The sequence below is a fragment of the Antechinus flavipes genome, chromosome 3 (assembly GCF_016432865.1).
Source record: "Antechinus flavipes isolate AdamAnt ecotype Samford, QLD, Australia chromosome 3, AdamAnt_v2, whole genome shotgun sequence".
Taxonomy (NCBI): Eukaryota; Metazoa; Chordata; class Mammalia; order Dasyuromorphia; family Dasyuridae; genus Antechinus; species Antechinus flavipes.
Window position 1 is genome coordinate 229,477,101 of NC_067400.1, and position 27,923 is coordinate 229,505,023.

At 35.2% G+C, this 27,923-nt stretch overlaps 2 protein-coding genes and 1 non-coding gene across 4 annotated transcripts in view; 2 read left to right on the forward strand and 1 right to left on the reverse strand.

The window, feature by feature from the left end:
• Window positions 1-8,818, forward strand: part of TUBGCP5 (tubulin gamma complex associated protein 5) — a 48,168-nt gene extending 39,350 nt beyond the window's left edge. The window contains exons 22-23 of one of the 2 annotated variants that reach the window (XM_051984630.1): window positions 6,314-6,418; window positions 8,105-8,818. In XM_051984630.1, coding sequence (XP_051840590.1) covers window positions 6,314-6,418; window positions 8,105-8,195 — 196 coding nt within the window. In that variant the 3' untranslated portion in view covers window positions 8,196-8,818. The remainder of the gene's footprint in view (window positions 1-6,313; window positions 6,419-8,104) is intronic. The other variant, XM_051984629.1, reaches the window with a different exon arrangement.
• A 10,464-nt stretch (window positions 8,819-19,282) lies between these two features.
• CYFIP1 (cytoplasmic FMR1 interacting protein 1) overlaps window positions 19,283-27,923 on the forward strand; it is a 160,313-nt gene continuing 151,672 nt past the window's right edge. The window contains exon 1 of the mRNA XM_051984628.1: window positions 19,283-19,526. The gene's annotated coding sequence lies outside the window, so the exon portion shown is untranslated. The remainder of the gene's footprint in view (window positions 19,527-27,923) is intronic.
• LOC127558448 (U6 spliceosomal RNA) lies at window positions 25,409-25,514 on the reverse strand. The gene has a single exon (XR_007952837.1). It is a non-coding gene; the product is annotated as a U6 spliceosomal RNA (small nuclear RNA).

Below are 27,923 nucleotides of genomic sequence, written 5' to 3' on the forward strand. Positions count from 1 at the left end.
ATCATCATCTCACCTTCTCTCAAAAGGGGACCTTATTTCTTTCTTGATCTTCCTCTTTCCTCCAACATTTCTCCTTCATTCTCTTTTGTTGATTGTTCTTAGTATTTCGTCTCAAGGTTCAGCTCATGCTTAACTTTATACTTCCTTACATTATTCACACAAGACTGTACCTCTCTTTTGCATTTATCCTCAGTTACCTAACTTTCCTTTTATTTCCTCTACATATCCTTTTAAAATCTGAGGTCTTTAATGAGTATTCTGTGTAGCCACATCAGTCTTGTCCATTTATTCCTCCTTAGATTATTTCTGATTATCTTCATGAGAGGCAATTATCTTTCTTTAACCTGTTTTTTTACTTTTTTAGTTTTAGACCATGACATTTCTAGCCTATATCTGAACTCTAAACTAGAATGTACTGTAGATGACCCATTGTTCTTCTCTTTATCTGTATGAACTCTAAACTGTTGAGGTGACTGATTTCCATGGTTCTCATTGCCATTTCTCCAGTAATCCTCCTTTGTGATCAGAATCGCTTCCATTATAACCTATCAGTAGGACAAAGGAATTTTTCAACTGCTGCACTTTTGGCAGAGAGAGCATATTAGTACATAAATCATTCAGGTTCTGTGTCATTATTCTGTTCTGCCACTGTTTGACTCTTTGATTTAAGTTGGAAATTTGTCTTCCATTTTTTTTATAGTTGACATATATTCTTACGCTAATATCACTTGTTTTTTTCTTCCTTAGAACTTCAACAAAATGTATTATATCATGCTTTCCTTCTCAGGTTCATAGATTTCAATATATATAAATATCACTTTTTTGTGAAATACTAGTCTGCTACTCTCTCCATGTGATATATTAGATTGTAATATTTTACCTTGAGACATACATAGCTAATTAGGCAGCTTTCTAGTTGGGAAGGACAAACAACATTCCCTATCCAGAGAAGAAGTGTGGTATAAGTTAGGAGAAGATGAATAGTAAATTGAAGAACCAGACTGGGTTGGTACCAGGAGAAACAAAATCCAATGGGAAATAAATGGGAAAATCTGATTATCAGAGCAAATTCAGGCTTCAAATTCTGTACTTGACCAAGAAGCAAACTATAAAGAGCTTTCCATGCTGATAAGGTCAGGAATGGGGTCCACTCTGTTGCATCTTAAGGTCAAAGTATGATTTCTGCCTATTTTCCTGTTCATAGTCTTCTGAATTCTTGAGTACGTCTTCTGCTATTCTTTCGGTGTCATAAGCTTTCCCTCTCTGATCTGCAAAAACCTGTTCCTATTCCTTTTTCTCCCTGGACCCTATGACTCCCTCATATACCTGTTTATTCTTCATATTTAAATGTGCCCCTTGAATAGATTTCCTTTGAATAGGTAGCTATATCTTGAGGCTTTCTCTCATTCCTGCCTTTTCATTTTAAAGTTGTTCTAACCAGATAAATCATTAGCAAATATCTTTTTCCTGACTCTCATGATTTGATTCATATAATACAATAAAGTAAACATTGTGCCTACTTTGGGCCAGCCACTACACTAAGTGCTAGGGATATAAATAAGAAAAACAGACAGTCCCTGACCTCAGGGAACTTACAGTCCAGTGGCAGAAGACTGTACACTAAAAGATGTTCAAAAGGAGAAGGAGGCATGATGTTGATGGAGTTGTAACTAAACAGAACAACTGTTGGAAAATGGAGGAAGAGCTCAAAATTCTGAGTCCTCTATAAAGGGAGGTTTTGGGAAGAGTTTTTTGCTCTTCCATCTAGCCCTCCAGTCAGAGGAAAGAGGCTTCTGAGGACATTGAGGAACTAAACTGAAGCAGTCTCCATGATGATGAGATTGTTCAGGGAGATGTGACACTGGTAGCTGATGAGAAATGAAAAGAAGGTTGGAAATTTTGATTTGTTTTGTTCCTTACTAAAAGTCCCTTGTATCATTCTTCTCTTAAATCAGAGGTGTCAAACAAGTCTTATATAACCCACAATTCAAGTGGATATAGTCAGAATCAGATTAAAATGAAATTGGGAAATATTTAACAAAATAAAAATACAGTAAATCATGGAAAATGTTAATTTGTGGTTTTCTACATCAGTTTGCAGCCTACAGGGAGCCTTATGTATGATTTAGTGATCTCTGTTTTTATTTGAATTCAACGTCAGTGTTGTCAATTATCATCTGAAAGCCAGATTCTAATCCCTGATGACATTTTTTAGCTAACTATTGGTTTCCCACACATTACTTTTCTAAAGGCTGTGCCATCAATCATCATTGGTGATAAATACCATATGTGAGTCTTTTTTTTCCCTTGGGGAACAGTTAGTTCATCCTTCTCAATACGTTGAAACTCCTTTATTTTTTTTCCTTATCAGAAAGAACAATTTACATATAACTGTTTGTTGGTTTTAATTTTTTTCAAGTAATAGGTATTTACTTTCTTTTCTCCCCCTTCCCCCCCAACTCCCGTGAGACAAAAACCTTTGTAACAAATTTATATAGTCAATCAAGAAAAATTCTGCCTGTCTTATTCTGCATGTTGTATCTCTGTCAGGAAAAGTGGTATACTTCATCACATATCCTTTATAATTGTGATGGGTTATTGTATTAACCAGAGTTCTTTTGGCTTTCAAAATTGTTTGTCTTTAGAATGTTATTCTTATTTCATAAAAAGTATTCTCTTAGTTCTATTAATTTCACCTTTCATCAATTCATAGAAGTCTTCCCAGGTTTCTCTTAAGCCATTCCTTTTGTCATTCCTTAGGGCATAATAGTATTCTATTACATTCATATACCAGCACTTTAATTTACTATTGATAGAGCTGTAAATTGATTCAGTCATTCTAGAAAAAGTAATTTTGGAGCTATGCCCTACAAGTTATTAAACTATGCATACCCTTTGATTCAGTGATAGAACTGCTAGGCTTTTGATGTCAAAGAGTTCACAGAAAGAAGATATATATATAGAATATGTCTATTTCTATATCTATATAGATTATATCTATTTAGAATCTATGTAGATTTCTATATCTATAGATATAGAAAAAGAGTTATTATGGTAATAATACTTTGTGGTGATAAAAAATGGCTGAATGAATTATGGTATGAAACCACTTGTCTCATCTGTTCTGTGTCTTCAGTTTTTCACTGCTACCTCAGGAAATCACACTTTTATATCATAGAAAAGTATTTTCTTTCCCAGTATCATTGTCTTCCAGAAAGAAACTATCAGTATTTAGCAAATTCTCCCCCTCCATACCCATTCAATAGGTATGCCAAGCCCAATTACCTCCTTCCTTCGTCATTTCTCATTTGCAGCCTGTCTGGTCTTATTTTTAATAATATCTTATATTTAGTACCTTAGTCTAAGGGGATGAGAGTACATTAAAATCTGATCTCTTATAAATCTTCACAATATTTTAATGAGTTAGATTGCAAGTATCATCTTTGTTTTTTGAAGAGAAAATTGAAAACCAAGGATAGTCAGATAAATTAGTGAAATTATATAAATCTATCAAATAAACTGTAACCCTAGTCTCAAAATACTTAAAATGTACCTTTTTCCATAAAAGTGTGAACTAAACTTACATCTGATAATGCTGAAAGGTAGAAAATCAATAATATTGCTCCATGTGCTTCACTAAATAGTAGATTTTACTTTTTATTTTTATTGAACCTGTGATTTCATTTGTACAAGAAACTCAGTGAAGAAACCTCTTCTTTCAATGGAGGACAGCTTCTGATCTTTATTCTCACTTCTCTCCTCTCTCTTCTTAACTTCATATTCTGGCTTCTAACCTCATCATTCATCTGAAATTGATTTCTCCAAAGTTATCTATGTTTTTTTTCTTCCTTTCCTTTTTTAAATTTTAAATTTATTTATTTATTTTGAGGTAATCAGGATTAAGTGACTTGCCCTGGATCCTACAGCTAGTAAGTGTTTGAGACTGCTTTTGAACTCAGGTTTTCTGGAATCCAGGGCCATTGCTCTAGACACTGTGCCACTAGTTGCTCCTACCTATGTTCTTTAATTCCTAAATCTAATGGCTTTTTCTCAACTTTTCCTTTATACTCTCTTCTTTCTAGATTTTTGTGACACTGATCTCTCCTGATTATTGTACATATCTGACCACATTCCTTTGTCTTCTTTGTCAGATCTACATCTCGGTTGTGTCTCATTACTGGGCCCTCTACTTCCTCTGTACTATTTAATTGTTGATCTCCCTAGCTACTGTAGATTCAGTTATCATCTCTTGTGCTGATGATTCTGAGATTTCCAGTCTTTCATCTCAAACTGAATGTCCAATAGACATCTTAAACATATCTACAGCAAAACTCTTTATCTTTCCCCCTAAAACTTCCCCTCACCTATTCCCCTTCTTGTATCTTCCTTATTAGTGTAGAGCAAAACTTCTTATACTGTGGGTCGTGACCCCATATAGAGTCATGTAATTGAATGTGGGGGTTGTAAGATTATGATATATTATCAATAAATGTTTGATTTGTTTACTTATTTTATATACCAGGGTTACATAACAATTTTCTTGGGTGAAAAGGGGTTGCAAGTGGAAAAAGTTTAAGTAGCTCTGGTGTAGAAGACAGCACTATCCTCCTAGTCCCTCAGGTTCACAACCTGGAATTATTCAGGATTTTTCACTCTTTCCCATGCCCTGTAATCCAAACTGTTGCCAAATTCCATTTTTCAGCATCTCTCCAATATGAATCTTTATGTCCTCTGACATGGCCACCAATCAGTGCGGACCCTTAACCCCCTCATGACTGGAGTATTGTGTTAACCTGCTGATGAATTTACTTTAAGTCTCTCCCCCTCTTCAGTCCTGTCTCTAAATTTGAAACCTATAATAGCTTGGCTCCTTCCTTCCTTCCTTTTCAGTTTCTTGGTACCTTATTCTGAGATTCAGTAATACTGGCCACTAGATACCCCATTTCCTGGATCCCTGCATTTTTACTGTCCTCCATTCTTGCAATCCTCTCCCTCCTGCCTCTTGGCTTTCCTGGCTTTCTTTAAGTATGAGCTAAAATTCTGTCTTTGTAAGAAGACTTTCCTGGACCTCCTCAAAGCTAGTACCTTCCCTCCGAAATTGTCTGTTTTAGATCGATATCTTGTTTTTACATAGTTGTTTTCGTGTTGTCTCTTGTGAGCTTCTTGGAGCTAGGACCTGCCATTCTTTGTATACCCAGTATACAATGCCTAGAACATAGTAGGCACTTAATAAATACTTGCTGACTTGGCTTGCTCTGAAACATATAAAATTAGAGAGTTGTCTTGTGATATTCAGTTTAGTAATTTGCCTAGGTCACATGGCCAATATATATGAGATATGGGACTTGTCTTCTGATTCCGGGGCTAGTTTTCTTACCTACCACCCATATTGCTTCCCTTTTACATAATTTTGAACCTATTTTATGATAAAGCTTTAATGTACTCTCATTTGCTGGAAGAGTAAGCTATATATAGGTTCAAAAAATCAACTCTGCAAGTATGGGATAGAAGAGTCCTAACTAGACAGAAGTTTAGGTGAAAAACATCTCTGAGTTTTAGTGGATTAAAAGCTCGATTTGAAACATCAATGTAACAAGATAGCCAAAAAAGGTTATATAATATTAGGCTGCATTAATAGAGGCTTTGGTCAGATATCGCAGTTAAACTGTTCAGTTATGAGTACCACAGAAAACATATTACTAGGATGAGTTCAGAGGGTAATTGCTAAGGACAGTGGGTAAGACTTGGATAATGTGTTGTAGAAATATTAGATGAAGGGACAGACTGGAGGCAGGGTATATGATTAGCCCAAAGAAAAAAAATGCAAGTAAGGGTCATAGTAGTTGTCTTCAAGTGATTTGAAAGGCTTTAAGAGAGATTAAATTTGTTCTCATTGGTTCCAGAAAATAATGATTGGTATAAGTTTCAAAGAAGTAGGTTAGTCTCAGTGTAAATATAAACTTGAATTGTAATTTATTCTAAAAAGGAATGATGTAACTTGGGAAGAAAGGAAAAGTTCCCTCTTATTAACTATATTCCAAGAAAGGCTCCTGGGCACTTTCTAAGAAAGTTGTAAACAGGTTCTATTTAGGCATGAACTAAATTGGATGATCTCAAAGGTCCATTTTAATTATGAGAGACAATAATAAACTTGTTTAAATTTTTGATGTACTTCTTGGCTTGACTGTTATAATTAAAATAAAGAAATTTGAAATTAATTCCAAAGTGAAATTTATATACCTAGTGACTTCTTGCTTTGTGTTCATGATTTCATCACTATATTTTTAATGAAAGCTCTATTTTCCTTCTTTAGGATGGAATCAATTGAAAAAATGGAGTCAGATTTTAAAAATTGTCATATGTTTCTTGTAACTGTTCTGAATAAAGCAGTCTGTAGAGGATCCTTTCCACATTGTGAGTATATATAATCACTTAATATAAGTAAACATCTCTCCAATAGGAACCCTTCTCTCCTAACACTGCCACCAATCTAATGCAGACCTTCAACCCCTCATGCTTGGACTATTGCATACAAAATTGAGATATTTTAAAAATCTTTAAGAGATGATAACTCATTTATTCAATAATATGAGTATTATTAGTTTTTGATTTTTAATGGGTCTTAGTGAATAGGAATAATAACTCATATATAAGTTTAAGCATGGTACTTTTTATAGTTTGAAAAAGTACAGTCTTCATTATAATTTTATGATTTTATGACATGGGAAAGCAGCTGTCTCTTAAAATAGCCTTTACAAGTTTACAAGTTATACATGAAATTGTTGAATACATTATAGACATATATATTCCCTTTGCAAAGAAAAATGTAAGCATTATCTGGCATTAGCACATTCCCCCTAAAAACAAATCAAAAGTCCATGAAAATACCAGTAGTTGAGAGATGCTGTAGTAAGGACTAAGACTAAGTCACCTAATTATATCTTTAATCTCACTGACTAGGTGCTATTCCTTAGCATTTTAAACAATGGCAAAGGCACAAAGCAGTTCTATAATGAATTTTCTCAAAGTCATATAATAAAGTAAATATTACATTAAATAAACTAAAATTAACTTTTTGTATAATAGCTTTTTATTTTAAAAAAACTGATGATTTTATAACCTTGTATCCATAGTTAGTGAACAAAGATGACAAAATTTGCCATATCATTAGCCTTTAGTTAATTTATTTTTTCTTTTAACGTAAGTCAGAAACTGCTAAGGATTTTATTTATATTTGCTATACTATTCATAGGTTTTTTGCTACTTCTCTATTAAAAATATTGAAAGTTGATTTTATTTTACTAAGTTAGCTTTCAGAGTTGCCAGTAAAATGAAATTCAGGCCTAACAGATTGAGAATAAGGTATATGAAATAAACAGTTTTGAGAAGAAGTTACTTGATAAGTCATAGTGCATAAAAATAATGGACATATTTAGTCACTTTTTTCCCACACATTGTTTAGAAAATTTAGTAGATTGAATCTGTTGGCTATAGAAATTTATTGAAAATGTAGTCTCTTAATGTATATGATATAGTAGTAGTTATTGCCAGATTTGTGTTAGTTTTATCTCTCACTTTTTTTTAATGTTGGATGCTTCTTATGTATTATGGTAGATTACAAATGTTTTTAATATACCAAATATACAGATAGATTACATATCAGAATGATTATATAATTTCATGTCAAGAATTCATCTTTAAGTATTTGTGATACAAGATGTAGTTGGATTGGTGCATGGTAATTTCAAGAAAACAAAAATTAAGTAGTAGACCTTAGAGAGAGTCCCAAGATATGGAATATAATTAAACAGTTCTGCACTAAGCAAAGTTGCTTGACATTTCTGGCTTTGATTTTCTTATTTTTGCAATTGAGGTGAGTGTCTTAAAAATTCTAACTAGACCCAAAGTCTTCTGATTCTAAGTCATGAGACTGAAGTAGCAACTATTAATCTAGAAATGAAGATGGTTAATAAAAAAATTTGTTTTCTTTACTTAGGTACAGTTTTTGTTATGTATTTAAAACATTAAAACTCTTCCATTTCTAAGCTTATTCTCAAAATTATTGAATACTGATCTAAACATTTTTTTTGTTTTTATTCTACAGTGGAGTCTCTGGCATTGTCACTCATGGCAGGCATGGATCAGAGTTAAGACATTTGCAATCTAGTGAATACCTCAAAAAGTTATTCTTGTAGTCTTTATTTTCTGCATTATATTTATGTATTTTTTAAAGTTTTTTTTTTAAAAGAAATAATGCTATCTATTGTATAAGTGAATAAATATTTTGCTATTATTTTCCTTCAGAGACTATTGTATATTGTAAACTATATGGAATTGTGCATATGAGAGTATGTAAATAATGTATATTAAGTACAGGGTATGAGTACTTTATTTTTTCTTTTGTAAGCTATAGATATTCATGATATTGTCCAAAGTATCCTAATTAGACCATAAACTGAAATATTTCATATTTTTTAATTGCTTATTTTTAAAACAGACTTAAGGCACTTTAAATTCTCATTTTGCTGCTATTCATTCAACATAAGATTTTTTAATGTAGTCCTAGACATCTATTTCCTTGAAGGTTGTTTTGAATTCATTTTAACCTTCTCTGAATTACATTTATCTCATTGTTTTTACATGAGAGACATCACAGGTAGAATTCATCACCAAAAAAAAAAAATTAATCTTATCTAATATTACAGTTAGAAAATGCTTATTCTTCTATAGTAGCAACCACTAGAACATATCTACTTTTGTTTGTTGTTAATCAACAACTTGCTTTAGCAAAACAAAATAAAATGTTGTTACCATGCAATGTATTTGTATTTTATTTGTAAACCTGATGGCAGGCTCATGCTTACATTTGACAAGCTTTATACCATCTATAGTTTTGCAGTTATTTCTTAAAACAAAAAATGGAAAAAATCCATGCAGCACACTTTACTAGAGGTCTTTACAGCTGAAGGGGAATGGGAATAACCAGTAGTGTTGGGTTACAAGTTGTGTGTTTAATAGACTTGCTTTATGAAATAAAACAGTTATGTTAAAAACATGCCATTCTATTAAGTCATGGGCCTAACACATAGGTAAATCCAGTTCCTTTCACTCCTGCTTTAATTTTTTGTAACTTGAAACAAATGCAATATTCCAAGAAGACTGTCCCCCTGGGTGAAGGCTGGTTATCCACCTTTCATATCTACCTTCAGCCAGATCTCACCTGTGTCTCCAAGAAGCTGAAGCTTGCAGTGGCTACACTGTAGGAAAACTTTTGGCAGGAGGGCCAAACCAGATTGAGGATAACTAAAAGGCCTCAAAGCTATTGGTTAGTTAGGGAAATGTCTACCTCAGACAGGTGAAGACTTACCCCAGCAGATGAAAACAGTTTATTGCAGCATCCATAAAAGTGGCTGCAATGGGTATGGTGAATCACTAAGAGCTTAATCAGACATGGAAGGTGCCGAGGTCATCCACTACATCCTGGGCCATTGCCAGTCATCTTGTGTTTTGTCCTGAACTGGACTGGACTGGACTCGAAGAAAGAATGAGGCTTATGACTGTGTACAATTTTGCCTTATTTAAATCTAACTCACCCACAAGTCAGGATATCATCCTGTGATGTCATCGAGCCTTTTCAACAACAAAGGACCTGCAACAACTTATATATCTTGGACTTATGGAATATTAGAATTGGAAGGGAGTCTTAGAGATCTCCCAACCCAACCCTTTCTTATTACAAATGAGAACAATGAGGCCCTGAGAAAGAAACCTAAATCCTAACTCAATCTGTCTTCTTATACTGTACCACATTATCTCTGTCTTGATTTGTATAATAGAAAAGCTATGCTTTGTAACTATTACATTATAGCTTTTTAAAAGATATATTAAAAGACTGGCATTTGTTTTGAGAGGGCTTCTATCTATGAAATGTTTTATGATATTAGATACTGATGTTGTCTCACTCTTTAGTGAGATTCAGGGACTGGCTAAGTAAAGACCATTCCAGTGATATAAGACAATTTTTCCAAATATTTTGGGAGAACCCTTTTGAGTACTACCGATTGGCTTCCTTGCCCTTTATTAAAAAAAAAGCAAACCCAAAAAGCATTTATTGACAACTATATCTGTCTTCATTAGTTGACTAACTTTTAAGTTGAGGCAGCAGGATTGACTTTTGGCTTCATAACCTGTTGTCTCACAATAGTTTTCTTAGTTGTAATTATATAAATGATATACTGACTTCTAAGCTTCTCTCATTTGGTTGATCTTTTGGTACACTAACTAATGCTCCTTTTGCTCCTCAAAGAATGATACAAAGCTTTTTTTGTTCTCCAAGAACACTTGTCCACAAGAACATATGTAAAGGATTCATTAGTTCACTTTAGGAAGGGGGTTGAAATAGTTTCCTTACGGTTTATTTTGGCCATTACTCTTAGAATGGAAGTCTGACAGGCTGAATGCTAAAATGGAGATTTCTTTGAATTAATCTTTAAGCAATTTTGAAGGATTGGGGTTTTAGTTAATAAACACAAATATATACTTTAAAAAAAATTTAAAAATTTTCAAAAAAATCAGGTTGCCATTTCTCAACAGAAACAACATTTATCTAAATATTTAGAAAATTTTAGAATCATAGAGTGACAAAATGTCAGAACTGGAAAACCCATTAGAAATAATCCAGTCAGATTTTTACAAGTGGGAAACTAAATAGTTGAGCTAGTAAATATTTTCAGAAATATGTTTTTAAAACAGTTATAATATCAGAGTTTTAGAAATAAATCCATATCTTCTATTATTAGATCGATTTAGAGATCTAACTTAAAAACAATATTATACAATCTCTATGAGCAACCATTAAGGACTTAAATGAACTGATATCAAGTGAAGTGAGCAAAATTAGAGCATTGTATGATGATTAGCAATAATCAACTTAGCTTTTCTCAGCAATATGATGATTAGACAATTCCAAAAGACTCATGATGGAAAATGCTACCCACATCCAGAGAAATAACTTAGAGTCCAAATGCCAAATGAACTATACTATTTTCATTTTTTTGTTTTTTTCCCACTTTTTTCCTTTTATTCTTTTTCTTCTTTTACAACATGACTAATATGAAAATATGTTTCACATGATTACACCTCTTTAAGCTTTACCAGATCACATGCTCTCTTAGAGAAGGAGGTGGTAAGGGAGAGAGGGAAAAAAATTTAGAATGCAAAATCTTTTTTTAAATGAACATTGAAAATTGCCTTTTTGTGTAATTACAAAAATAAAACACCATTGAATTAAAAAAATTTTTTAAAATTCTAACAAAAGCTGACTGACCAGCTATTCAGTGTGTTTCTCTAGAGAATTTATAGTCAGATGTAGGTTGGACTCAATAGCTTCCAAAGTATATTCTAATTCTGAGAGTCTGATTCTATAATGAGTATTTTATTCACCTTCTCAGATTGTTGCTTGTAAAAATATAACATTTAACATTTTAGAGGGATAAATGTTGCTAGCATTGAAATTTTCTCACAATGAAGAGCATAATTTAGAAAATGCTGATCTAGCACTTAATGATGCATAATATTGTATTATTACATTCTAGGTACATAATACCCAGTACATGTGGTCTTAGAAACATATGCATAAATATTATAAAATTAATTTTTATAAACAGAATCATTTAAAACATGTTAGGGAAACATTATTTAAATAAATGAATTCCTATGACAAATCTTTCCATGAGGTAAAATATTCTTTTGTAAAGCAAAATGTTTTTGTTTAGATTTCCATGTCAGATCAAATTTGAAGTATATTTGAAATGGTTATTTCTGTGATCCAACTTTGATGCATTAGGGTAGATTGTCACTAAAAAGCTCAATACTAATGCCTTTGAATTTAACACAGAAACTGCTCAAACAATATTGATTATAATTCACTATGCTTTATCACCATCATGCCATTACTATCCTTGTAGTAAGGAAGAATTTGGTTCAAGTTTCTCCTCTGACACATTTTGGATGTGTGAACTTGACAACTCATTTAACCTCTCAGGGCTCCATGCACCTATCTGAGGCAATAAATTCTGACCCACTTTTGGTAAACAAAGTGCCTTACTACAATTTCCCTGTACCTATGATGAAATCAAAATTTTTAGAGAAAAAAAATGTTAATTGTCATTGTAAATGATGGTGTCTGTCTTTTTAGAAAAAAATTAAAATATTTAACTGTTAGGAGGATTTAAGCCAAGCAATATTTTGGGAATAACCCTATTTATAGGGAATAAACTAGATACCTTAAAGTATCTCTCCCTAAGGTTTATAGATTTACATTATTTTTTCTCCAAAAGCCAAATATTAGAAAACATTGTGGTAAATAAGGACTTTTGAAAGGAAAAGATATACATCAGTGCCATCTAGGGACTAAGGTTTTTTCCAAAAATACAAAATTTAACTGAATAGAAAACTTACAGATACAGTTCTTGGTTCAATAATTTATAGATGAGTTGGGGTTTTTTTTCTCAATACTATTTTTTTCCTCCCAAATACATGTAAAGATAGTTTTCACCATTCATTTTTGTGTTCCCATTCTGAAGAACAATTTGGAACTTTGATCAAAGGTCTATAAAACTGTGTATACCTTTGATTGAGTAGTGTCTATACTAAATTGAGTAGTGGGAGCTATATCCCAAAAAGATTCCTTTTCTAAATTCCTTTTCTTCACATCATGCTGGTACTACCATACACAATTAAAGGGTTGTATTGAGATAAAATTAAAATTGCTCTGACAGAGAGCTATGAAAGGGCTCTCTTTCTTCCCTCTTTTCTCTTACTTGCTCAGAAGGTGCTATATATTCTAGATGAATTTCGTTGCAGCAAGGCAGCCTAGGATAGTGAGTGGAAACAGCCTTTGAATCAGGAATACTTGAACTCAAGTTCTGCTTGGGCCACATACTTCCTGTGTAACACAGGCAACCTCTCAACGGGTCATAACAATTCAATAGTTTTACACTGAGAAACACTTGATCCCAAAGTACAAATCATAGGCGTCCTGGAAGCTCTGTGAGTGTTTAGAACCACCAGACTTACCTCTTTCTTTAATGGACCAAATCTAGGGCTGGGGCTCAACAAGAAGTAGGGGATATTGATATAGGAGTTCTTTTGGTGTGACTATTCACCATTCTCCCAGCAGGAAATCTTTAGTTCTTATTCTTCTGAGCTCTTTTACATTTCTATAATTTTAACTCTATAAGAACTTCTCCAAAATATATTGTGAGATCTTAGGAAAGGAACATTAAATCTCTCATTATATATAATCTTAATGTTCCTCTCTTGGCCCCAGCTCTGTATTTTTATATGTTTTACAAATTTCCTTCTTTTTTTCAGTGGTAACTATGGCATACTATAAAGGCCAATTCTAACTTATAAAAGGTACTCTAATTTGTGAGAGTAAATCACTTAACTCCTATGGGATTCAGTTTTCTTTCTTGCCAGATAGTGAGGTTGAACTAAATGATTGCTAAGGTTTCTTCAAGCTTTGTCTTCTCATCACCTCAAAATCAACAAGTTTAAAAACCAAACTCAGCTTTTTCCCAGACCAAACATTCTTCTCAATTAATCTATCCATGGTTCCCCCTCTTTACTACAAGTTGAAATGATTTTTGATGCTTCACTCTCCTTGTGTTCCTAGTGTACAAATTTTGTCCAAATCCAAATTACCTTACACCTACCTCATTATATTATTGTTAATCCAAAAACTTAGAAATTTAAACTCAACAAATAATGATTAATATTTAATCCAGAAACAAATATTTATCTAGAAGTCCAGGCTTTGCTATTTCCTCTGCCACTGTATCCTCTGGAAAACCATACTTTGTCATCCATCTAGCTTTTGAGACTAAAGAATCTGGGTCTTTCCATTACTTCCACAGCTGCACAGATACACGAACTTTTGTTCTTTCTTCCTATTAAAATATAAGCTCCTTAAGAGAAGCTTTGAGTTTTTGCTTTTGTATTTATATCCCAGCACTTAACTCATAATAAATGTTTCATTCGTCCATCCATCCATCCATCTATATGTTATTAATTATAATACTGCAATAAAGGCTAAAAGAGAGACAAAATGACATAAGATGATATTTATTAAGAATTATATAGGGAGATGAAACTTACATACAAATAAACAAAATGCATAAATAGAATATAAGAGGTACAAACTGTGCTATGAGAATCCTGAAGGGAGAAGTCAGAAAGCTTCATGAAGGTAATAGGTCATGAAAACACTTCTGAGGCAATTTCCATGCTTCAAAGCTCTGTCCACCTCCATATATAGTTCATGTGAGTTGTCAAATTATTTTTTCTTATGACATGTATTTAGAGGTAAAGGGAACTTTAGGGACCATATAATCTGAGCCTCTCTTTTATTGATGAGATAACTAAGGTCTAGAACAAAAATTCTTTACCTTTATGAGGTTATGTAACAATTTGGGGGAGTGGGGGTCATGAAAATTTTTGGCAACAGGAGCAGCTATGTGATGCAATGGATAAAACACCAGCCCTGAACTCAGGAGGACTTGAGTTTAAATCTGGTCTCAGATACTTAACACTTCCTGGCTGTGTAATCCTGAGCAAGTCACTTAACCCCAATTGTCTCAGGGGGAAAAAAATTAGCAACAGTAAAAGGTATCAAATATTCTGTCAAGATTTAATTTTTTTAGTAAAAATCAGCACATCCATCTCATTAGTATGCAAATTTGCTTTTGTCTTTAATAAATGATAATGTATACAAAGAATTGTGTTAAAATAAATTTCTTTATGATTTATTATCAGTAAATTTTTACTTGAATACCTATTTTACACACCTATATACCTGGGGTTATGTAAAAATTTCTTCATAGATAAGGGGTCGAAATTTAAGAAGCCCAGGTCTACACAGATTAGGTTGTTAAACATCATTTTCATCTTGTCACTTCCTTGCCAAACTCATTCAATTGCCCCCTCCCTTCCCTCCCATGGCCTACAAGATGAGTGTGAGCTTATTAGTATGGCATTTACTTTCAATTTCTAGTAATAAGGTTAAAATTGTAATTCTTCCTTGACTTTTTTTTTAAATAATTTAAATAATTGTTAACCGCCCCTTCTTTCTATATGCCTTAGTTTCCATGACACTGCTCTTTCCTGGTTCTTTTACCTCTGCTACTTCTTCTCAGTCCCACTTATTCATTGTTCTCTTCCAATGAATGAATCCTTATTAAACCTCCTCAAATACTTACTAGTTATATAAATTGTTCTGGCCAAGTCATCTCACCTTGTTTGCTTCAGGTTCCTTATCTGTAAAATGAGCTGGAAAAGGAAATGGCAAACCACACCAATATCTTTGGCAAAAAATGCCTAATTTGGTCCTGGAGAGGTATAGTTGAAAACAACTGAACAACAGCAACAACATATGCCAGTGCTGGGGATACAAATACAATGAATGAATTCCTACTTTCAAAGAATTTACATTTTAGTGGAGGAGAGAGAAAATAACAAGAACAACATATAAACAGAGTAAATATAAAAAGGACAAATACAGAGCAATTAAATAACAAGGCAAGTCTGAGAGGGAGGGCAGTAACAGTAGAATCTTATTAAATGTGGTATTTGATATTAGAATTTTTTTATATATACCCGTAATATCACTAACAGACCTGTGCCTTAAAGAGTTCAAGGAAAATGGAAAAGGACCCAGATGTACAAAAATATTTACAGCAGCTCTTTGCAGCAAAGCCCTAAATTATAAACTAAATAGGGAATAACTGAACAAGTTATGATATACAAATATGGAATACCATTTTTGCCATAAGAAATAAAGGGCTAGTTTTCACTGAAACATGAGAAGACATGAATGAATAACTTAGTGAGCATAACCAGGAGAACAATTTATACAAAACAACATAGAATACATTTTATACAAAACAATAACATTGTAAAAATACATAACTTTGAAAGATACAAGAATCCTGATTAGTTCAATGATCAATCATGATTCTATCGAGCTAGTGATGAAGCATTCTAACCATTTTCTGAGAGTAAGGTGAAGGACTGAAAGATCAGGGTGAGATATAATTTTTGGATATGGCCAATGGGGGAATTTTTGCTTGACTATGTGTATTTATTAGAAAGATATTTTTTCCAACAATGAAGGGGTATAAGGAGAGAAAATTTATTTTTGTTAACTGAAAAAAAAAGGTTAAAAAAAAAGTAATGTTTGAGTTGTCTTTTAAAAAGAGATTCATTCTATGAGGTGGAAGTTAAGAGAGCATTCCATTGTGGGATAATGGTCTATGTAAAGGCAAGAATTCAGGAATGTCTCCTGTTAAGAATAAAGAGGGTAGTGTGGCTGAATTGCCCAGTATGGGAAGGGAGGCTAGTAAACAATGAGGTTGGAAAGTTTGAGGACAGGTTGTGCAGGGCTTTAAAATCTAGACAGAGATGTTTGAAATCAAATCCAAGACAAGAGAAAATTGCTGATGTTTATAGAGCAGAGGGAATTATATAGTACAACTGTGCTTTAAAAAAAATTACTGGCAGCTGTGTGGAAGAGAGACTGAGAGATGAGGCAAGAAGAACAAATTAGCCTTGAAATAATTTAGTTGAGAAATGATAAGAGCCTGAAGTAAATTGGTTATGTGAGTAGTGAAGGTATTGTTTGAGAGAGCCATTATGGAGATATATTCATCAATTGGATATGTCTAGTGAGAAAGTTAAACCTTGAGTATTATACTCAAGGTTATGATCCTGGGAGAGTAAAAAAAAAAAAAAAAGGAGTGCCCTTAATAGAGATGGGGATATTTGGAAGAGGAATGGGATGGGGGGAGGAAAGGCAATGTTATATTTTGAACATGTTGAATCTGAAATGTCTCTGGGACATCCATGAAATGTCCAATAGACAATTGGCCATGCAATGTTAAAAGTCAAAGGTGATAACTAGAACAGTATACAGTGACTTGAGAATCATCAGAATAAGGATGATAATGAAATCCTTGGCTGCTAATGAGATTACCAAGTGAGAGAATATAGGGAGACTGCAGTAAGCCTAGACCAGAATTTATATGGCAACCATAAGTGAGGTATGATGTGGTTGATGAATCTAAGCAGATCGGAGTAGTTCATCAGATTGGAGAGTAAGGAATGCAATGTATGACAAAAACCCAGAGTAAAGAGTATTTAGGAGGAGGGGGTGGTAAATAGTGTAAAAACAGAAAACAGGTCAAGAAAGACTAACACTGAAAAAGATCATGAAATTTGGTAAATAAGAGATTATTGATAACTTTGGAGAAATCAGCTTCACTGCAGTGATAGTCACTTTTTCCCCCCTTATTTACACAATATGGAGAAAGTAATGAACAGCTGAAGAACCTTCAACCTCCTTGAATCTGCCATATATCAGGAAAGCTGTTATTTAACAGGAGTACTTTAGATTAGAATAGCACTCAATTACTTACAAAATCCTTTAATGTCTGATCTCAATAATCTTTATGAAAGGTGGTAGTGCAAGTATTGTCCTGCTTGTTTATATTTTACAGATGAGAAAATTGAGACTCCAAAAAGTTTAGCTCTATTAGCACAAGTTATACAGGGATCTAGTTAGGACACCGACCAACTTCCTCGTAATCTAATGAAACATTTAGGTGTAGTTTTTAGCACATAATTTTTTTTAGGGTTATGTACATGCATGCATGCATGTATGTTTATATATACACATATATATGTATACATACAGATTGCTGTGCATTCCTTATGTTAAAAGAGGCAGGTAAGATAGTTGAAAGATCTGTGCACAAGCAAGTGTGATAGTGATCTTGCTTTCCCTGGGTTCAATCTGTGCAGTGACAATAGTATAGTCACCTTGGTACTTCATAAACTAGAGAAAGTAAAATGCAATTCCCGTCGGACCAACTTGTTGAACTGCTCCGTCAGTCAAGACTGCCGTGGTGATTTTGTTTGTGTTTTGTTTTTGTTTTTTAGGAGAAGCTTGATAAATATGAAAATATCTTCCTTCCAGATTATTTAAATAAACATGGTGAAACAGTTTAGTTGTAGTTTCTCATTCCTGAACATTCATCAACTAAGTCAAGGTTGTAGAACTTGTATTTCATCAGCTTGTCCCACTTGTCTTTGAATCTCTGGCACCAAACGTGGTGCTGTGCCCAGGGTGGGTATTAACTTTAGTTGAATTCTCTTCTTGACGACAGATGTGGAGACATTAACAAGGGGGCACGTCAGTTTTTAGAGAGGGTGTTCTTTACCGATTCGCAACTTAAAAAAAAAAAAAATCCACCACACGTAAAGACCCTGCTCGTTACTTTCTTTATTACACCAGAGTTCCTAGGAATGTTTTTTGTTTTTTATTTCTTTTCTCAAAAGTTTGCAAACCCCTCCAGGTTTTTCTGCAAAGGAAGCAACACATGTTTTTCGCGTGCTGTAAGAGAACATGAATACCTTCTCTTTTCTCAAGGGCGGCTAGTTTTCCAGGACTGCTTCCTTCTTATTTGGCTGGAGCTTTTCGTCCAGGCTCCTAAATAAAGAGCCTAGGCTCCATTTTGTGAAGGCAGGAAACTCCCTTCTCTACCAGTCTTGCAAAGCCCGGGCGGGGGAACAATAGCCTGCTCCTTCCAGCCTCCTTCTTTAGCAGATCGTGGGGGCGTGCTGGGGAAGAGGAAAGAGGGGGAATGTGTGTGAATGTGTACATCTCTGTGTGTGCATATGTGTGCGCGCACTAGGGCGGGCGGGGAATTGTCCGGACCTGAGCTTTGCTCTTCGGACGAGGTTTTATGGGTGGCCTGTCCTGGGGCGTAGGAGTAGGGAGAGATGTAAAGAGGGGGGGAAGGGACAAGAGCGAAAAACTGGGAAAATTGGAGATTCGTAGTTAAGGAAGGGGAGGAGAGGAGAGGAGTCTGGACGGCCGCCTAAAAGCCGGGGTGCGGAGCGGCTTTGGGAGTGATCTGGGGCCCGACGGGTTAGAGCTGGGCGGCGCCAGCGCTGGACTCCTCTGGACCGGACTGGAGAAGGCGGGGCTCGGCGTGTTTAAGGGAGGAAGGGGAAGGGAGAGGACGAGAAGAGCGGGAGGTGGAGCTGTTTGGGAGGAAGGGGAAGGGATGGGATAGTCGCAACAGCAACAGCAGCAGCCGCCGCCGCCGCCGCCGGAGCAGCTGGGGCGCCCCCTCCACCACTAGTACCACCGCTGCAGCAGCAGCAGCAGCAGCAGCAGACCGCCGCCGCGAGGAGGAGGAGGAGGAGGAGGAGGAGGAGGAGGAGCCGTCCGGACTGTGTCTGTGTGTGTACTTGGGAGGACGAGGAGGAGGAGGAAGAGAAGGAAGGGTGTTTCCTAGGGTTGTTCCCAGTCCGAGTGACTCAAAGCAGGAAATTCCCCAAGACCGGCCAGGCTGAGCTGGGAAACGCAGGGTCCTGGGAGCGAGCTCCTCTCCCTTGTCCGGGGGCTAGGGACGCCTTGCTGGGGAGCAGCAGCTGGGCAGAGGCGCTTCCCCCACCGCCCGGTAAGAAACTTTTCTTTGCTTCTCCCTCTCTCTCTCTCTCTCTTTCTCTTTCTCTCTCTCTCCCCCGGGCCCCGCACCATGCGCGGGGCGTGGGAGCTGAGCGAGTAGAAGCTGAGTCCCCACCGCTGCTTTTCTCCCTCCTCCACCAAGCGTTTGCACCAGTGTTTCCCCCACCCCCTCGCGATGGCCCCCAGTAGCTGGGTGCGGGGAGGGGTGCTTCTCGTCTAGTCCGAGCCAGAGTTAGGGAAGCCCTTTTCCTGGGGGCGCGTAACCCGCGATCAGTGCTGCACCCAAGCCCGTGGGCGAGTTTCGGGGTGAGGGGCCAGCGGGCTGTGGATTGCACTGTGCCGGGGTGAGAGTCTGGCCGGGGCCCCGCTGCCTCTTTTCGTTCTTCTGAGTTGGCTCAGAGCCTCAGTGTCCCCCCTTAGACTAGAGGAAGGGGCAAGCGGAGCCCAGCCCTGCTTGGGGAGGGGGCAGCCCACGCTCGAAATCCCTTTCGGGACGCGCGGGCGTGTGTGTGTGTGTGTGTGTGTGTGTGTGTCCGCCCGCCCGCCCGTCAATCTGTCCCACTCCTACACCTTTCTATTCTCCTGGAATGTCACGCCTTGAAATCATGAAATCGACTCCAAGAAAAAGATGCACACAGTGACCGGGAGTGGATGTAATTAACCCCCATAGCTTTCACCAGTTGTTAACTCTTCGCCCCTAAGCCCTGCTTGATCTTTTGGAGAAAGAGGCCTTGAAATAGGTATTTACAGAAACCTTTCAAAGAGTCCCTGAGAGCCATGTGAAATACAGTAGCACAGATTTGGGGTTGTTTCGGTCGTGTATGGTTCAGATCAGTACTGGCCAGGTTATTATATCAGAACTGGATGTTAAGTAACTCAGAGCTTTGATGAACTCTTTATTTTTAAAAGGTACAAAACTCATTCTTCTTTATGCCTTCTTATGTTTTCTTTTTCTGTTTTCAAATCATGAAATAGAAATAATCCAATTGTTTATAAAAAGAGAGAGTGATTAGGTGCATACTCACCAAGTATAGAAGATTGATCTTTTAAGTTTGCAACTTCTGCTTTTTATTATAGGAATCCTCTTCACATGCTTTTTCTTACAAAGGATGAGAGAGAACTTTTCAAAATTAGAAAATTTGCCATAGAAGTCGATTATCGAACACTAATAATGTATGGAGCATTGTAGATAATAACAATGATAGCTGACTTATATGTAGTTCTTTAAGACTTGCAAAATGCTTTATCTCATTTGAAACTCACTATTTCCCTGGGAAGCAAGCCTTAATATCCTTTTAATAAACTGAGGCCTGAGAAAGGTTAAGTAATGGAAAATGTAGATCACTTACATAAGCTCCTTAATCTTCCATGAAAATAATAGATCAAGACTTAAAACAAAAAACAATTTTTTTTAATGCAATGCCTTTCCCTGGGGAGAGGAGAGGGATCATTCCAAAGTAAATGGAATGTGCAAGATGGAGAGTGTAAAACAAGATTTGTTTAGTCTTCCTGTTGGTGTGTGTTGTGCTCTGTAGCCAATATTTATGGAAGCAACAGTCACTTTTCCTCTCCTGATAATGAGTTTTTAAAATAATATGCAAAAAAAATCCATAACTTGTATAGATATGTATGTAGCTGGAAATCTCACAAATTATGTGGGTGTAAGAAAAGGAATGGAAGATTAATTGAGGAATCAAGTTTAAGCATCAATTTTAAAGGCAAGAGGAGGATCCAGTGCCAATCTTGGGTTGATGTCTTTATAATGATAGACTGTAGTTGCTTATTAAAGCCTGAATTGTATTATTTGTTGTCTTTGGGCAGCTGAAGCTTTGGTATCTCAATATTTTATACTAATAGACAATTTCAATACTGTATGTCTCAGTATGTCATTTACCATGATTTATATTCATTCTGGCTTGCTGGTGTAAAATCGTAATTAATCACTGATTATGAGCTGTCTACCAGGTAGATTTAAAGCAGTGTTTCAACTAGAAAAAATTCCAGTGCATTTTGATGATTTGTTAGAACATTTGATCAGTCTTTTCAAGAGTCTGACAACTTAAAAAAAAAAAAAAACAACTCATTCTTAAAACTATACATTTTCATACAAGTATATGTCAGATGTTAGAGTTACACTTGCTATTTTGTCATTCCTGGAGCATCTTTACTTCACATTTTCTACTCGAAGGAGTTTAATGTCACATAAAGTAATCTGGGGCCTGAAACTTTTAAATGGTGTTAAAGTCGAACATAATTTTCTTTAAAAAAAAAAAAATTGTAAATGTTAGCATTATATGCTAATTCCACTGGTGTTCACTCCTGTAGTTGTTGCACCATTGTGGTTAAAATAGGATTATGGTGTTGAAGATTTCCTGGGCGAAAAAAGAGGTTTGTAGGCCATGTGTTCATATTCACTCTCACAAAAGCACCTTTGGTAATCATCTGGTCCATGAAATTATCTTGAATAGTTTAATAATTGTATTTTGATATAATTAGTTTCCCTTATAACCTATGTATTTTATGCATTGAAAAATATTATTTTAAAGGAAGATCATTGGTTTCATCAGATCGCAGGGGTCCTTAACACATTAAAAACTAAGAATTACTTATCTAGAATGTTTCTTTCCTTTTATTAATGAGGCAACTGAGACCCAGAGGGATGAAGCGAGTTTTTTAAGGTTTCATAATTTTTATTTAAAATATTGCACCAAATTCTCAAATCACTTATTCTAATTCTTAATTTATGGTGATGGAACTAGTTACCATCAGAAGAACCTGTCATTTAGATTTCTTTTTTCACGGTAACAATAGTGGATTTCTACTGATTCATTCATACATCTTCTCTCAGTCCCCTTTTTGACCTATTCCTTTCCCCCTTACATATACTCTATTAAATGAGCAGAGGATTCAGATGTTGAAAAAAATAAAATAGTTTACAGTTACAGATTTATAAATAAGTTACAAATAGGTCCTTTTTCCTTTTCTTTGATCTCTTTGGCATACAGACCAGTAGTGGTTTTGCTGGGTCAAAGGGCATGCACAGTTTTATTGCTCTTTGGGCATAGTTCCAAGTTGTTCTCTGGAACTTATAAATTAATATGAAGATAATACAATTGATGGATCTGAGGCATGGAATGTGCCCAAGGTGATACAGCTAGGTGTTAGTTGATAGATCTGGGACTCCAGCTAAGATCTTTTTGACTTCAAATAAGAATGAATTGAGAGAGACACCCACACTGATTGGTGAATAGAGACCTGGACCTGGAGTGAGGAAGACCTGAGTTCAAATGTGGCTTCCTCTGGATGACTGGAGGCAAATCATGTAACTTCTGCTATCCTTAGTCTACTGGAGAAGAAAATGGCAAATCACTTCCGTATCCTTGCCAAGAAAACCCTATGGACAATTTTGGCGGACTGTGATCCATAGGATTACAAAGAAAAACAAATTGAGAGTATGGCATATTAGATAGAGAATATCAAGACTGTAGAAAACCTGGATTTAAATTCTGTTTTTGAAATAACTACTGGCTGAAATAACCCTGCCCCAGAGCAACTCACTTAACCTGGCATGTTCTGTAAAGTTGTAGAACAATAACTGATCTTTATTGGTAGAGAGGGGTTTCTTAACCAAAACTAAAAAAAAAAAAAAAATGTATGTGACCTGTAAAAATGTTGCATAAATAATGAAGTGGAGTTATAATCATGATGATGAAATCATGGTAACATCAGTTCTTCTGTAAGCTGAGTTTCATATAAAGACAAGAAGAGCTACCCACACCAGTTCCCCAGCTCTATGAATAGAACTTGATTTTTCTTATTTAATGGAGAAATCCCATCAATACCTTTACAATGCTGTGGTATAGACTGCCAGGCAGCAGACAGCCTCATTGGCTGCTATTAGCAGAACTTCAAACACATGCCCATCTATAAGGCTTACATTAGTCATTAAGGGATCTCGACTTCCCTAAAAGGGTGAACTCCTTGGAAACATTCTATTCTTTGAGTCTTTTCTGACATTCAGTTTAACAAATTGTATCAAAAAGCTATTATGTGCTTAGGAAACCTAGACTCTTTAGGGGATACAAAAGAAATTAAGAAGTAATTCTTGCCTTTAAGGTGCTTATAATCTAGTTATTTATTGATCAGCTCACTGGAATATCTGCACTTGACATAAAGCTAGAAAAGAAATACTGATTTTTTTGTCTAAAAACAAGCAGACTTATTGCAGGAGAAAATTATTGGAGTGAAGGGGCTAGGAGAGCAAGAGCAAGACTCACATTTTGATAAAAACTAATTTTCCCTCCCATCCTATCTTTCTTTTTCTTTCTATGAACATGCCCAGGGCTCTTTCATCCTTTAAAAAAATTCTTAATAGATTATTTCATTCCTTCAAGTTATTTGCTTACAAAGCTCTTTTTTTTTTAAAAGACAACCAGAAATCTAAGGCAGAAAAAAAATAATTTGTTCCTCCATACAGTCTTCTCTCATTCACTTTTCAACCCTGTGTAGTCTGGCTTCTGACCTTCTCATTTGCAACTTCTCTTTTCAGAGTTACTAGTGATTTTTTAATTTCCAAATTTAATGACTTTTTCTCCATCCTAGTCCTTCTTGACTTCTCCGTAGCTTTTAGCACTATTAACCATCCTTTCCTGGGTACTCTTTATGACATTGTTCTCTTTTGGTTTTCCTCTTAGCTGTTTGATGCCTCCTTTTCTAATTTTTTTGTTGGCTCATCATCCAAATTACACTCTTTAAAGGATGAGTAAATGCCAAGATTGTCTTTGTCCCCCTTTCTTTAACTTTTCACCACCATGATCAAATAACACTCCTTTGTTTGGCAGTTAAAGCCCCTTCACAGTCTCTTTAACTTACCTTTCCAGCTTTCTTATAAATCATTTTTCTTCATACAATGTTGCTTTACTAGTGGTCATAAAAGCAAGACTGTTGACAACAAGGCCACACCTATGAGCTGTTTCATGCTGTTCTCATACATTAGTGCTTTCTTCCTACACAACAATTTCTTCCCAATTCATTTCTGGGATTTTTACATAAGCAGTTTCCCACGTTCCCTCATGCTTTTTATAATCCCTGTTTTCCTTCAATGCCCAGTTTAGCCACCACTTTCTCCATGATGTGTATCCTGATACTCTCAGTTGCTGGTGTCCTTTTCTCACATCCAAAAAATTACTTCATATTTATTTGTATGTACCTATATATACATTTCTCCTCAGATAGAATGCAAGTCCCTTGAGGACAGAGACTATTTCATTTCTATATTTGTATCCTCAGCATCTAGAACAGTGAGTGTTTGAAATGTGGGGTACTCCAGTATTATTGATTGTGTGATCTTATGCAAGTCACTTCCCACATTTGGATTTTAATTTCTTCTTTTATGTAAAATGGGAGAATTGGACTATATGCTATGCAGGGTCTCATTTACCCTTAAATCTTTTCATTCTGTAGTGTCAAGTACTTCTCACTTTCCTGATATCAGGGAATCTTGATAGAATATGGGAAGATAGGGAGAAAATTTCCTAATTTGGGGACAACATTTAAGGTCCAAGAAGATATTTTCTTTGGAATCCTAAATTAGTAAAGTCTTTTCTCCAGTTAAACAGTAAAATTGTTTTCAAATTGGCAGTCAAGGAGAATATCCTCAGGCAAATGAAGATCATTCTTCCTATATTTGTCAAAACAATACTTTACATATCCGCATAATGTTCTATAGTTTACAAATAATTTCAACATTTTTGCCATTTATAACTGTAAGGTAGGATGGGCATGCATTATTAACATCCTCATTTTATTTTTATTAAACATTTATATACTATGTGCCAGACATTGTGCTAAGAGCTTTACAAATATCTTGTCTGAAAAAACATTTAGAGTGGTTCACAAATAACTTGTCATCCTTTCACAGGGATGATGCTAATCTTCTTTGTCTAGTTCCATTTTTAGTAATATGCTGCCAGAACTGGCACTATCATCCCCATTTTCAGATGAAGAAATGCAAAGGGCTGAGAGATTATATAATTTATCTTAGGTCATAGAATGAGGATTGTTCCAATGCCTTTGAGCTGTCTAATACTGCTTCTATTAATATTGTTAGTTTCTTAAATATAATAAAGGTGAAACTTTTACCTGAGTTAGCTTATTGGCCAGTTATGAAAATCATCCTCATCCTTTAGGACTATCTTTTGCCCAGATAGTGTCATAGTTAGGCAATGACAAATTATTAACACTATTTCTATTTCCATTTTAGTAAGGTATAGACAAGCTGCATGAAAGAAAACTTCATGAGACTTTAAGAATGAACATTCTAGATATGTCAGGGCACTGATATCTAAACCCTGTGAATTCTGACAAGTCAAGTCAACAAGCATTTATTAAGTCCCTATTATGTGCAGGGAATTGTGCTAAGTATTCAAGATTGTTGTTCATCCTTCATTCTCAAAGAGGACCAATGATATCATAAGGGTGATGCCCTGACTTGCTCATAAATTATATTTAAGTGTTGCAGAGCTACTCAAAGTCTTTCGCCTTACTTTCTCCTCCAGAGTCTTTGAAGTCCATTGGCAAGACAAGAGTGAAAATGACTGGTTTAGGATGCAGTGGATGATGCTGGCCTTTTAAATTAAGATCTTTCCCAGGTCTCCGTTTATTTGAGGCAAGGCCCCTTCAGTGAGCTAGGGCTAGGTAAGAATTCAGACAAAAGATGGGCTAATTTAGCATTACAAAAACATTAGTCTTGGAGGGAAAGAAGAGAGAAAGTCTCTGAAAGTTTCTGATCAGAACAGTAAATAATTGTTATTTACACTCATTTTAGCCATTAAAACCTAAACTATGAACCACAGAGGTTTGGGTTGAAGGCTATTATTGGTCTCAGTACTCAGTAAAAGCCAGAATGATTTGGATTTAAAGGCTAGTCAGTTATTTGAAACACAATAGGTTTTTTTTAAACTCTGTTTTTTGAGCTATTTTTCAAGAGATCATAAATGCAAACTGCATAAGATAAAAAGTAAATTGTCCTAGCATTTTGAAAGGAAAATGATAATACTAAAAATAAAAATAAATAAATAAAATGAATTTTTTTAAAAACGTGTTAAGGTTGCAAAAAAAAGCAGAAGACAGTTCCTCTTAAGTAAACTACTGTGATTTGTGAATCTTACACTACCTTAGAGGAAGGTATCAAATCAACACAAAAACATAGCTTTGCATTTGTTACAAATAGCTTAGTATAAGCTACTTGCTTATACATTATGTCAAAGCAATATACCACTAAAAAATCTTCTCATGTAATGTGTATCATTTTCATACCCTACCCTGGGTTTAGACGAGTTGTTCTAAATCAAAAAAAGTTGGGAGAGTAAAGCTGTTATTTAGGTCTATATTTTCTAATTATGTTCCTAAGAGTCTGACTTCTGTTTAAAAATTTTAAGTCCTCATTGATAGACATATAGAATTTGAGTTGGAAAGAACCAGAATGGTTTAGTGAGATTAGTGTTATAAAATTTATTAATGGCCTGTTAGGACAGAACTCTGAAGAGACACTGATTGAAAATTCTTTTGCTAGTTTGAACCCTAATCTAATACATTTTATCATGATTGGCTCTATAGTTGTTGAGATTAAATGGATGGCCTTGAGCAGTAGTGATCAAACTTTTTTTTTTTTGTCTCACAATCCTTTTAAAATTCAGATTCTCCCACCTCTCTACCCTAAAGAACTTTTGTTTATAGGAATTATATCTATCAGTATCACAACATTAAAATGTGAGTAATGGTGTTAAGACTGAGACGTGCATGAAACAAAATGATAATGGTAAATGGGATTGTTTCATTCTTTGTACTTTTACCCTCACCTCCTAGCACAGTGCCTGCTATATATATAGTAGAGGGTCTTAGGCTTAGGTGGCTTGCTGTGGCTCAATTACAAAAGCCAGTGTGGAAGGATATAATAGTTCCTCTTCTTTAGGAATGACAGGTTCAAAGTAAGGGAAGCTGCCTCAAGTGAACTGATGCTATATCCTTGCTAAGTATCTTTTCAGTATTAACTATAAAACAGTCTGTCAGGGTCTTATTTCATTCCAATTTCAAACTGATATACCAGTCTAGAATACTGTCATCTCAGATCTAATGCAGAAATCCTTTTTACCACTTTCCTGGAAGGTGCTCAGGTTGAAGTAGATGTTTATGGTATGATCTGTCTTTAAAAAAAAAAAAAAAAGTTTGCAACAAATTTTCACCATATCTTTCTAATTTATGTATAAGATAAAATCTAATCAATCAACAAGAATAGTTTCATTACCTTTTTTTTTCTTTTTTTCTTTTCTTTTTTTGCTGAGGCAATTGGGGTTAAGTGATTTGCCCAAGGTCACACAGCCAGGAAGAA